General features: G+C 41.1%; 1 protein-coding gene across 11 annotated transcripts in view; it reads left to right on the forward strand.

Moving 5' to 3' along the window:
* Nucleotides 1-13,965, forward strand: part of Grk4 (G protein-coupled receptor kinase 4) — a 113,204-nt gene that overhangs the window by 72,731 nt on the left and 26,508 nt on the right. For 10 of the 11 annotated variants that reach the window (XM_028870833.2, XM_037208179.1, XM_028870832.2 and 7 more), the window contains 2 exons: nucleotides 329-469; nucleotides 5,140-5,330. The exons of the other annotated variant lie outside the window; for it this stretch is intronic. In XM_028870833.2, the coding sequence (XP_028726666.1) occupies nucleotides 329-469; nucleotides 5,140-5,330 (332 nt within the window). The remainder of the gene's footprint in view (nucleotides 1-328; nucleotides 470-5,139; nucleotides 5,331-13,965) is intronic. 11 annotated transcript variants of the gene reach the window in all.

Here is a 13,965-nt window from a genome sequence, read left to right on the forward strand (position 1 = left end):
TTCTAAGTTTTGCTTTTATAAGAATCTAAAGACATATCAGGACATCCTTAAATAGACTCAACATGATCACACACAAAAACAGTTCCATTTGCATCTCGATAAAGCACACTGTTTCATTCACTTTACTCCCAACAGCTACTATTGACAAGAAAGTGGGAGTCAGAGGAAGATCCAGCTGAAAACTTCCAGTTATCAATACCCAAATGGCCTTGGCTTATCACATGCTGTGTCCAGCCTTTACCAGGGAAGATTATCATAGAGAAAACAGTTCACTTCATATACCCTAAAAATGTCAGATATATAATCCTTTTTCCCCCCCTTAAATTAGGTTTGTGCCTGTCAAGTACGAGCTACAGGAAAAATGTATGCCTGCAAAAAACTAGAAAAAAAAAGAATAAAGAAGAGGAAAGGTGAAACTCTGGCTATGAATGAAAAAAGAATCTTAGAAAAATTGCATAGTAGATTTGTAGTAAGTATTTTATTTTAGTTATGGTATCAGTTACTTTTCTTGTTGCTGTGATAAAATGCTTGTCCAGGGCTGGGTGGTGGTGATGCACGCCTTTGATCCCAGCACATTGGAGGCAGAGGCAGGTAAATCTCTGTGAGTTCCAGGTCACCCTGGTCTATAGAGTGAGTTCCTGGACAGCCAGGGTTACACAGAGAAGCCCTGTCTTGAAAAACAAAACAAACAAAAAATTTGTGTCTAAAGCAATTTAAGTAGGAAGGGTTTATTTTGGCTCACAGTTTGAGAAGGGATACAGCCTATCATGTCAGACAAGACATGGCATCCAGAATATACAGTGGCTAGTCACATTACATGTGCATCAGGAAACAGAGATAAGAATGCTGGTGTGAGCTTGTTTTCTCCATTTATTAAGTATGTGACCCCAGGCCCTGGGATGGTGCCTCCAATGTTCACGATAGGTCTTTCCTCAGTTAAACCTTTCTGGAAACACTTTACCAGACAGAGTCTGTCTTCTAGGTGATTCTAAATCCTATCAAGGTGACAAAACTTAACCATCACGGTCTTCCCTTGTATGTCGTTTGAATCATAGCATTTTGGTCAGCACATAAACTCTCATTCGAGTCATGGACTCAGGTGCTGTGTTTCTTCACTGAGTTTTTGTGGAGTTGTGCTGTGCCCTCTTGGAAATAATTTCATTTTACAATGGTGTCCCTCTTATTCTAGCTTGGCAAGCATAGGGCAGTGCTGATCCTGCTATCGATCTGTGACTTGTTACCAGTTTTATGCTGTCCACCATCCTGTGCTGTCAGGGCTTGTTCACACCTTGATGATTCCTAATCCCCTATGATAGCCAAGCTCATGTGTTAGCTGCCTCCCGTTGATCAGCTCTAGCCCATCAGCATGGTGACTTTGAGGTACTTGAAGGTTCTTTTTCTAGTCCTTCTAAAGTGGGCGTCCTCTCCTCTCTGATATCAGTCTCTTTTCCATCCTTTGATTTTCTTTATTTTTATTTTCTGCACCTGAAGTGTTTGCCACTGGACCTTCAACTACCATACTCCAATTGTAGGAGCTTTCAAATTTCACCCTCACTCTTGCAGATAAGAACTGAAGATGGAGTGGAGTGGTGTGAAACAGAGGAGTGATCCCAGGTTGTAGGCTCTGTGTCATATAGTGTGGTTTCCCCACTCCTACTTAGATATTCTGTGGAGCATCTTTTGAAGTATGAAGACTCGTTAAGCCAGAGGATGAACGATGGTGATAAGATGTCTTCTAGTGTTAAAATTTATTTCATTGAAGCCATCTATTTCTTGGTATCAAGATTATCTGCTTTGTAGAGACAGATGTTCCAAACCAGCACCTCTTCATAGCCAGCATCTGTGTTTAGTAGAATGACTCTATGTGTTTATTATGACAGTTTTGCATGGAGTGAAATGATAGTCTTTAATAAAATACACGCATCTTAGAGCTATTTAAACATGTTGTACTACGTTGAAACATAAAAACCTCAAATTTAGCTTTATGAGAAGGATATAAGTAGTTATGGCTTATGACACAACATAATTTTGTTTCTATATTTTTAGCTTCTTCCAAAGAACCTAGACATATTTCATTTTATCTGTGATTCTGTTTTTTTTTTTTTTTGTCCTGTTTACAATGAATCATTGGCAGGTTCTCTACCCTTGAATCATGGTCCTTCCCACTGCCACCTCATCTATGCAGCAGTACCCTTTCCTGAGTTCCCATCTCTGTCTACACTTGCCCCTTGCTGTCTGTTCCCCATGAAGCAATAATCTGTGAAGGAATTAAATTGTCTACACTTTTCTACACTAACTGTCCTATGGTCATCTTCACACTGAGAGTGAAAATTAACTCTGTTCCATCTTCTCAGGCACTAAGGCACCAGGCTCCTGCAGGTCACCACTCAGCTAACCAAGATGTCCCATCAGGCCTGGGAGCTGGGTGTGCCCTCTATCTGGAATATGGCCACCACCTCTGTTCATCCTTGAATATCACTGCTTTCTATTTCTGCATTAGTCATTCTGTGCTTCACTGTCTAATGTTTACAGGATAGAAAAGCAGAACCCTTTGGTGTCTTGTTTGCCACTGGTTCCTGGTATCTAGATCAAGGCTGGCCTGATAAATGGTTCTCAGTATTATTTAATATGCATTAAGTATATGTAGGATGGATACTCATTCACAGGAGGGGAGAAAGTAAGGGTCTTTATTTCTTGAAGCATGAATGAGAAATACCATTCATTTTAACTCTGGCCCAACATATGTTAGCTGATGATGAAGTGGACAGCATGGATGCTGTGGATACGTCATCCCACCTTCCTCATTCTCAACCCTCTCCCTTCTACCTGCAACTTTACTCTCCTAGGGTTTAATAAAAAATGTTGACCAAGTTGGATTCATTCAAGACATGAAAATCAATTAACATTATTTATTATATTACTAGAATAAAGGGGGAACCATATAGTCATTTTAATAGTTGTAAGGAAAGCTTTTATTAAAATCCAGGTCCCATTTATAATTAAGAGTTCTAAGCAAGGCTGGAAAAATGGTTCAGCCATTAAAGGCTAAGCTTACAACCAAAATGTCAAGAGTTCTAAGCAAACTAGCTTTACTTTCTAGTACACATCATTTATCATGTGGAGCTATTGGAATGCCTGCCCCCATGTCTAGGACACCCACTCTCATTATCTCTACTTCATATTGTATTGGCAATTCTAGCCAGTGCAACAAAATAAAGGAAAGGAGTTAGGGTTAAATTAGATTAGAATTAGAGCTAGAGAAAGAGGTAAAGGAGTAAAAGATTGTATTTTTGAACAATGTAACCATGTGGAGGCAAGCCTACACTTTTTAGATAACCAACATAAGATTTAACTAAATGACCAGAAGTGAATCAGCCACAAGCAATTAGGAGGTGGGCGTGTGTGCATATGTCTGTCTGTCTGTCTGTACATGTAAGTATATACCAAATACATACTTGTGTATATTCTTTTTTATTTTTGTTTTTTTTGGGGGGGGAGGGGGACAGGGTTTCTCTGTATAACTTTGGAGCCTGTCCTGGAACTTGCTCTGTTGACCTGGCTAGCCTTGAACTCACAGAGATCCACCCACCTCTGCCTCCAGAGTGCTGGGATTAAAGGCAGGCGCCACTACCCTGGCTCCCATGTACATTCTTACGTGGGCCAGAGGAATACATTGAATGTTCTGCTCTATTACCCTTCACCTTATTTTCTTGAGACATAGTCTCTCACTGAACCTGGAATTTGCTGGTTTGTTTATTGTTTGTTTTTTTCCAGTTAGGCTAGCTGGCCAGCAAGCTTCATCAATCCTTCTTTTTCCCCTCCACCCTGGGACTGGGATTACAGGTATTCATGGCCATGCCCAGCTTTTTTTTCTTCTTTTTTCTTTCTTTCTTTTTTTAAACTGGGGTCAAAACTCAGGTCCTCATTTCAACATAGCCAGCACTCTTATCCATTGAACCATCTCCCCAGCCTGTAAATGAAAAGTGTATTAATAACATTTTTAGTAGCACCAAGAGTCATCACAGTCGAGGCAAAAGTCGAACAAAATAGGCAGGACCTCTACACTTAGAAATGTAAGATGCTGTTATAAGAAATTAAAGAATGCCTCAACAGAGAGGGGAACGTGTTCCCAGACTGAGTGATCCAGTGTTGTGAAGATGCTGCCTCTTCTCAGTTGATCTAGAGATTAAATGAGTTAAGTATAATCACAACCTATATCCCAGCAGTGTGAGTTCATGTGTGCATGTGTATGTTTGTGTTTGAATTGTCATACAAGACTATAGAAAATGAGGAAAAACTTACCAGGGTCTGGGTATGTAGCTCTGGGGGAGAGTACTTGCCTGACAGATATGAGGCACTAGGTCCAACTAACAGGAAGAGGAGAAAGAGGAGAAGTAATATTGCTTTTGACCGGATGCACCTGCAATCCCAGCTGCTTAGAAAACTGTGGTAGGAGGATCACTTGATCCCAGGAGCTCAGGGCCAGCCTGGGAAAACTTCATTTCTTCAAAAAGCAAAAGAAAACAAAAAGCATAAAGGTGTTTCATAAAAAAGGCTGCAACTGACTAATAAATTTATGAAAAACTATGGAGGGTATTCATTGCAGGTTAAAACAAGAATTACAGTTCAAGGCTAGCCCCAGCTATATAATAAGTTAGAGACCAACCTAGGCTATATAATGAAACCAGTCTTCCAAAACTAAGGATTGAAGATATGGTTCAGCATCACAAAGCAACAACAAAATGACATAATCAGAAGCCATTGTACTTGACCATCTTTGCTCAAACCAAAAAGATCAACATCACCAAATGTTGAAAGAGTGTGGAGCAGCAAGCTCTTGCCAGAACTGCTGAATGCAGGTGCACTCAGAAGTTCTTAGTGTCACTCAGTCAGACTACAGTGTGGAGAAATCAGTATCCAACTATTCACTTTCTATGCAGAGCTTCAGTGAGCACATGGCTAAGTAAAGGTCCAGAGACATGATGTGTGGTGTGTACTTCTCTGAAGCACATAGTGTTTGGGTGTTCTAATTATAAACCTAACAGATAATTGAGGTTATTGTTAGCAAAAAGAATAAGTCAAGAGTAAACAAGCAGATTTTTTTTTGTATATTGTTTTTTATGATGCTGTTGTCTTTAGGTTAGTTTAGCCTACACTTATGAAACCAAGGATTCCTTGTGTTTGGTGCTAACCATTATGAATGGAGGGGATTTGAAGTACCACATTTACAACCTGGGCAATCCTGGCTTTGAGGAGCCGAGAGCTGTGTTCTATGCTGCAGAGCTGTGCTGTGGCTTGGAAGATTTACAGAAGGAAAGAATCGTATACAGGTAAGAATAGTGTAACCTGACAGGGCCTGTAAGTGTTGAAGCCTGTTCACCTAAGCCCTGGCTTCCACTGGGAGCTTCCTCTGGCTCATACAGGCTATCATGGAATGGGAAAAGGACAACAGGGAGGCCTTGGGTGGCATTCTGAGCGGTGGGGGTTGTCCCTTAAACTCTAGGGCACAGCCAGTCAGAAGTGTACCTTGGTTTCCTTCTTTCTTTGTCTTTATTCTTCTAAGAAATTGTACTTTTGAAGCAGAACCTTTTCCCTTAAGCTGATCATATAGACAGTGCTATTTGTGTAAGTATGAGAAATCCTGTTTCCACAATCTCGATATTTGACAGCTCCGATAAAGACATTCCAAGAAGATAACAGAATCAAGTGTATTAAAAATGTTTTTGCCAGGCCATGGTGGTGCACTAGGGAGGCAGAGCAAGGTGGATCTCTGTGAGTTTGAGGCCAACCTGGTCTACAGAGCGAGATCCAGGACAGGCAATAAAGCTACACAGAGAAACCCTGTCTCGAAAAACCAAAAATAAACAAAAAAACAAACAAACAAACAAACAAATAAAATAAAATAAAAAAAATAAATGTTTTCTTGGGGCCTAGGAGATGGCACAGTGGTTAAGAACACTGGCTGCTCTTCCAGAGGACCTGGGTTCAATTCCCTGCCCCCACACAGCAGCTGACAACTATTTGTAACTGGAGTTCCAGGGGATCCGACATCTTCAAACATGCAGGCAAAAACACCAATCTACATAAAATAAAAATAAATAAATTTAGAAAAAAAAAAGCCAGGTGGTGGTGGCACATGCCTTTAATCCAGCACTACGGAGGCAGAGGCAGGCAGATTTCTGTGAGTTCGAGGCCAGCCTGGTCTACAGAGTTCCAAGACAGCCAGGGCTACACAGAGAAACCCTGTCTCAAAAAATGTTTTCTTTTCATCTTAGACTTCATTAAGAAAATCAGATTAAGCTTTGTAGTTAGAATTATCTTAGTACAATCAGTATATTTAAATTTGAAAACGGCTTATCTCTCCTAGATATTAGGGTTGTTATGCAATGAATCTCATATTGATCACTCTCTCTGGGGACTTTTGTTTTCTCTTCCAGAGATTTACCTGCTGGTCAATCCTTAATGAGAATTTCTTTCCTTTTGAAAAACTGTTTTTGTGCATGTGCATGTTTGCAGAAGCACCTGGGTGGACAGCCAGGGATAGCTTTGGGTATCACTTCTCACCTTTCGGCTTGTTTGAGATGGGGTCTTGCTGTGATAGCTGGCCTGTGAGCTTCTGGGGATTCTCTTGTCTCTGCTTCTCATCTCATCATAGCAACACTGGGATTAAAGAAACTAAATTACCTGGCTTACATGGGTTCTGGGTCCTCAAACTCAAGCCCTCATGCTCACAGCAAGTGTGTTTACCCACTGAGCCATCCCTCCAGCCTCCTAATGAGAATTCCTACCCTTGTGCCTGTTTTAAAAATGTACACATTTCAGAGGGATCTATGTACCTCTTGCTCTCATCTTCTCCACTCCGTTGTCATCACTTTACTTTGGAATATCTCCATCAGTCTCTATTTTCCATGGCGAGCAGCTTAGTTCATGTCTTTCTCTTGCCAGCCAACTGACAGAGACTTGTGTTGGTCTCCATACTGCCTGTGTTGCCCCAGTGCTTTTTCCAGAAGATCCTGACAAGGCATGTTTGAATGCAAATTTGACTCCATTTCATCTTCCTCTGGCATGGGACCCCTGTTCACCTTCTTCAGACCCTTAAGTAGTTAGCTTCTTACTGACTTCTCCAGCCTTATTTCCTGATGGCCCACATCAATCTCCTCAGTCCTTGTTATGCAAGTGTATTTGTGGTTTCCAGAACATCTGAAAAGTTTTCATAACTCCAGTCTTGGCAGTGCGTCCCTCTGTGGATGCTTTCTTCACCGCAAACCCTCTTCCCATCAATAAAAGGACCTCTGCTTATCTTTTCTGAGTTTTCCCAGTTATGTCTCTGTCATAGTCACTGTTCTATTGCTGTGAAGAGACATACCGATCAAGGCAACTCTTATAAAGGAAAGCACCTAATTGGGGGCTTGCTTACAGTTTCAGAGATTAGTCCATTATCATCATAGCAGGGAGCATGGCAATCTGTAGGCTGGTGCTGGAACAGTAGCTGAGAGCTACATCCTGATCTGTAGGCAGAGAGAAGCAGAGAGAGGGGCTTTTGGAACCTCAAAGCCCATCCCCAATGACAAACTTCCTCCAACAAGGCCATACCTCCTAATCCTTTGTCAAAGAGTTCCACTGCCTAGTGACTAAGCATTCAAATATATGAGTCTGTGGGGGTCGTTCTTGATCAAACCACCACATCCTCTCCCTAGCAGTATGAGTGCTGTCCCTCCAGCATCCCTATAGTGCTCTGGAGGGTTGATCACATCAGACTGTGAGCTTCTCAAGAGTCCCTTGGCTTGTTCATTCTACAATGATTGACCTTCAGTTTTTCTCTGTTATCTCCCACAGACCAGACACTAGCACTGCAGAGGAGATGATAGCCTTACCTTCAGTTACTGAGCAAGGGGGAGGTCACTACCATGGCCATGATTCCTTAGAGACAAAGGTGTCATATCTGAATTGAGCATACCTTGTTTGCTGTTATTTAGAGGTAGAGTCAGATCTCACTGATTTAGAAATCAAATCTGGAGGGCATTGGATTCTGGGTTACTCCTGGAGTAAATCAGGTTTATAAGCGACTTCAACTGAGACCCACCTGTTTGCCTTTAACCTCAAGGCAAATTCCTGGGTTGTCTGGAGGAGTCTCATTTTCTTAATCTAGTGCCTACTTGGCCTTCAGGTAGTACCACAGAGAAGGTATGATTGGGGCATTCCATGGGAGCTGGTCTGTGTCTCCCTCCTGTATCCACAGTGCTTACCTTCAGTGATGCCCTGAGTGTTTTGTAAATGAATGACTGAGCTTCTAAAAGTGTCTCTCTCTTCTGTTTAAACACTGGTATACCTCAAGGAAAAGATCTTTTGTTTATTTTTAATGTTTTATTTCCTGTTTTCAGAGGTTGCCACCTAGCTATTTATTTATTTATTTAAATTTTATTTTATTTTTTTCTAGACAGGGTTTCTCTGTGTAGTTTTGGTGCCTGTCCCGGATCTTGTTCTGTAGACCAGGCTGACCTTGAACTCACAGAGATCTGCCTTGCTGTGCCTCCCAAGTGCTGGTATTAAAGGTGTGTGCCACTACCACCCAGCAGCAATTTTTATTAAACCATGTGCCAGAGAGATAAGGTTTTGTTTTGTTTGAGATAGGATCTTACTGTGTAGCCTTGGATGCCCTGGAACTTGCTATGTAGACCAGGCTGGACTCAAACTCATAGAGATCTTCCTGCTCCACCTCTGCTAGGATTAAAGGTGTACAGCACCACTATACACGAACTTTGTCAAAACCATGATCTAGAGAGACAATATGGTTTAAAATGTTTGAATTTTCAGCATTCTGAAAATCAGCAAAAAGGAAGAACTTCTGTGTAAGGAACATGGTGGGGCTTCGATTAATTCTTTGCAGTCAGAATTGAGAGCCTAAGGGAGATGGCACAGTGCCAGGATGTCTTGCTTCAAGCAGGTACTATGACATGCTTGAATCTTGCCAAGCTGAACCTTATTCTTTCCATATATTTGCATGGGGCCAACTCCTGAGAATCTTTCTAGGAGTCCTGCTTTTAATGAGGCTGGACAATGGGAGGAAAAGGGTAGCCTCACCAGGATGGAAGGGCTTCTGTGAGCATTCTGGTGAATGCCAACATAACAGTTCACTGGAACCCACATGTTTGGAAGGAGACAGACAGAAGTAATTAAGGGCCTTCTAGGTCCTATGCTCTGTCTGTTGATATTTATCTTATTTATGTAAATGAAAGGTGAGGACATTAGAAGAAGCCATTGTGTCATAGGACCTTTTATCTCATGTTTAAGAGGAGTACTCCATCTTTTTCTTTTTCCTCTCTCCAGAGCCCTCTTGTGTTTGTTCAGATAGAATTTCTGAAGCAAGAAGTCACCAGGGGTGCCTGTCTTAGGATGGCTCAGGAGTGCTGTCAGGCAGTGAGGCTGTTGTACTCCATAAGCACCCTGTAATTCCAGAACTCAAGAGGCCGAGACAGGATGTCTGTACCTAGGGTAAGAGGGTTAGCTAGATTAGCTGGAACTGGTGATTTTCGAATTCACTAAGACCCTACTACAATAAATAAAGAGTGATTATGAAAGACAACCAATGTCAATTTGGAGCCTCCACATGCATGTGTACATACATGAACATGTATCCACACATACACGTATACCCATACACACACAAACTAGCATATACTCATGCACAACTGAGAAAGTGTGTGCGTGTGTGCGTGCGTGTGTGTGTGTGTGTGTGTGTGTGTGTGTGTTGGTTTTAAGATCCTTTCAAATTTCAGATATTAGGATTAGAGATGTTCAAATCATAGTATATAGAGACTATTTAGTAAGCAGCAGAAATTCTAACTAAGAAGAATATGGCTCATAGCAGTTCTTAAAAACATTTTTAAAAAGTGTTATCCTTTCCTTAGCCAAGAAAATGAATGCTTAGCTGTTCATTGAATTTCTTTGTCTTGTGAATAAATTATGGATTGAAAAAACCAATGACCAGACTGTTGTCAAACTCTCCATCCTCCTACCTCAGCCTCCTTAATGCTGGAATTGCAGGTGTGATCAACTCCCTTCTTCATACAGTGGAGAAAGGGTCATTGGCATACACCTGTAATCCCAGGAGGATGGAGAGTTTGAGAGCAGTCTGGTCTACACTGTGAGACCTGCCTCCAAAGAGTAAAACAAAAGGAGAAGGAAGAGGGTGGTGGTAATAGTCTGGTTTGGAGGGAGAAAAGCAAGGGGAGGGTACAATTGGACTTCAAAGTTTTCCAGTGGTGAGCTGGTCAAATGGGCCCATAGGCAGTGTTGAGTTAATCAGTAGCCAGATGTATCCCTGAACTGCATGCTAGGACATACTCTGGGAGATAAGGCAAGAGATATGCCCAACCCCCAAAACTCATATCCTGCTGATGGACGGACAGTGACATTGAATGAAGACACATGTTAGAATCTATAGTGAGTAGTTTGAAAGATAGACTATGGATTTCTTTTATCCTTTCTGAAACTTGTATGGCTAAGGAAAGGATAACACTTTTTAAAAATGTTTTTAAGAACTGCTATGAGCCATATTCTTCTTAGTTAGAATTTCTGCTGCTTACTAAATAGTCTCTATATACTATGATTTGAACATCTCTAATCCTAATATCTGAAATTTGAAAGGATCTTAAAACCAACACACACACACACACACACACGCACGCACACACGCACACACTTTCTCAGTTGTGCATGAGTATATGCTAGTTTGTGTGTGTATGGGTATACGTGTATGTGTGGATACATGTTCATGTATGTACACATGCATGTGGAGGCTCCAAATTGACATTGGTTGTCTTTCATAATCACTCTTTATTTATTGTAGTAGGGTCTTAGTGAATTCGAAAATCACCAGTTCCAGCTAATCTAGCTAACCCTCTTACCCTAGGTACAGACATCCTGTCTCGGCCTCTTGAGTTCTGGAATTACAGGTTGCTGTCATGTCTTTACTTTTTTGTGGGGAGGGGTGGTTTCTTATAAACATTTAAAAAGTTTCTTTGTATAGCATTAGCTCTTCCAGAACTAGCTCAGTAAACCAGGCTGGCCTCAAACTCACAGAGATCTGCCTGCCTCTGCCTCCCAAGTGCTGGAATTAAAGGTGTGCGCTGCCACAGGGCTTGTCTGTGTACCTTTGATGTTGCTCTAGATATCTGAACTCCAGTCTTTATGCTTATGTGGTAAGTACTTTATTCACTGATCCATCTTTTTAGCCCTCAAAACTTTTTGAGCACTGATAAGATACCATAAGTGGAAAATTCCACATTGGACCTTATATGATAAGTCACAGTCACAATGCAGATAGCAAGATTGAAGAAGTGGCTCACTGGTAGAATGCTTGCCTAGTGTGCATAAGGCCCTAGGTTCAGTCTACAGTACCACACTCAAGTGTATGTACACTAAGAATAGTGTGGAAATTGCCTTCAGGTTATGTGTATAATGTGTATAAGAAACATAAAAGACTTTTATGTTTGTATCTTAGTCTGTTCCCAGAGTATCTCATTATGTATGTAAAGTACTTGAAAAGTCTGAAATCCAAGAGCACTCTTTGTCTCAAATATTTCTTTTTCTTTTCTTTCTTTCTTTCTTTCTTTCTTTCTTTCTTTCTTTCTTTCTTTCTTTCTCTCTCTCTCTCTCTCTCTCTCTCTCTCTCTCTCTCTCTCTCTCTCTCTCTTTCTTTCTTTCTTTCTTTCTTTTTTTTCAGAGCTGAGTACCGAACCCAGGGCCTTGCACTTGCTAGGCAAGTGCTCTACCACTGAGCTAAATCCCCAACCCCTCAAATATTTCAAACACTTAACCTGTGCTAGGAAGTAAACCCACTTCTTGAGTGCTTTCAGCAGCATCTCAGTATTTGGGGAAGTGGACTCTAACTGACACTAACTTGCTTTCAAGTTTACTAGGTCCAAGTTTCTTAATCAAGATCACTTAACACTCTTGGCAGTGGGGACTGCAGAAGTGGCTCAGCAGCTAAGAGTGCTTATCGCTCTTACAAAAGACCATAGTTCCCAGTGCTTATATCAGACAGTTCATAAATGTCTGTGACTTTATCACATAGACACAGATGCAAACACATCAATCAAAAAATGAATCTTAAAACATTCTTCATGGCAATGAGCCTTTGCCTTTGCTTTCCTTTTTCACTCCAACCAGGAGCATAGCTCTTCCCTGTGCATGTTGGTGTCTAGAAGGCTGGTAATGTGGGCAGTAAAATAATTTTCCAGTGATAAACATAAGCAAAGTAAAGATCTATTGACATCTGCAGATGAGGAAGCAGATGAGCTCCTGGAAAGAGGATTGTATAGTAGGAGAGAAGAAGAGCTGTCTTACAGGATTTAAGAAGAAAGTTAAAAGTTAGAAACCATTGGGTAGGACTCATATTTGGATGGTTGGGCAGACATTTTATTTTGCTGAAGGATAAGTCTGATAGCATATGTGAGTTGTTTCTTCCTGGAGTGGGACTACCTATGCAGTACTACTTGGTCTACTAGGGACAAACTCCCTGTAATCTGAGCCTGCTCATTGAGATGTAGAGTGCTCTGTAGTAGTGTCACTGCTCCCTAAGACAGATTGCATCCAGGGCTTGTTAAGGTTAATTTGGGTCCTGCTTGGAGGTAAGAACAGCCTTGCTCTATGCTTAACTATTATTTATCTCAGAACAGCATCCACTCTCTTGATGCCTTGAGATTGGAGTACCAGATCCTTTTTAAGATCTTGGTCCTTTTTAAGATCTTGATCTAAATGTTGAGGCTACACTAAAGTTTCAGTTAATCCAGAGTGCTTGTGCCAGCCCCATGTTCTTTCTCTTAGTGTCATTCTCAAGTGTGCCTAGCATGTTGTTCACAACATGGGTGCAGCAGATCAGCATTCTTCTTTAGTGTTACTCCCCAGAAGAGGCTGATGACATTCACCTGAGATATCAATGAAAAACAGAAAACCTTGCACAAGACCATGCTGGGGTGGCCGTCAGGGCAGCAAGTATGGACTAATATGAGGTGTGAAAGGTGATAGACAGGTGATCCATACTATTTCAAAGCATTCTTTCTGAAGAGTATCTTCAGTTACGCTATCTCATGATGAGTCAAGATTCATTCACAGGTTGGAAAATGGAGTTCAGATGCAAAAGTACTATCTTTAACAGGCATAGGAATGTGGAACTAGAAAAGTGAGCTGGTGTGGTATATGATGAATGTTAGCATACCTGAGAGTCCAACAATTACATATGTGTTGTATACAAGTCAGCAGGGGATCCTGCAGTTTCAGCTGTAAAAAAATAAATACAGTGTTATTTATCTTTAACTCATGGATATGCCAAATAGTCTATCTTCCTGTTTTAGGATTATGATTAGATCATCACCATTCAACCGAAAAGGAGCCAAGAGAATGCATCTAATAAACCCTTTACAGATGAGGGGCTGGAATGGCCTAACTACTAACAAGGACGTATCACATCTTATTATGTTGTGTTCAGTGTCCTTTTTGCTAAAATATGTCGTGCCCAATCTCAGGGATGGTTTGAAAAGAGCTATTTAGGCAGTGGTGGCGCACACCTTTAATCCCAGCACTTGGGAAGCACAGCCAGGCGGATCTCTGTGAGTTCGAGGCCAGCCTGGGCTACAGAGTGAGTTCCAGGAAAGGCACAAAGCTACACAGAGAAACCCTGTCTCGAAAAACAAAACAAAAAAAGGAAGAAAATAAAAGAAAAGAAAACAGCTATTTATTTTCATCAAAAGCCTAGGAAAATAAAACTTATGAAGGAAGGTTTGAGAAACAGCACTTGGTGGTCTAATGCCCTAGTGCTTACTTAGCAACACACATCCAATATCATAGCTTGTCTCCTTGTATGTGTCTAGTATGTTTCCACTTAATTTTGCAACACCTCAAGTGTATTGCCTTATCTGTACTTACTCTGGAGAATCTTTGTGAAAATGGCTAGAGATGGAGTAT

This window comes from Peromyscus leucopus, chromosome 7 (assembly GCF_004664715.2).
Source record: "Peromyscus leucopus breed LL Stock chromosome 7, UCI_PerLeu_2.1, whole genome shotgun sequence".
Lineage (NCBI taxonomy): Eukaryota > Metazoa > Chordata > Mammalia > Rodentia > Cricetidae > Peromyscus > Peromyscus leucopus.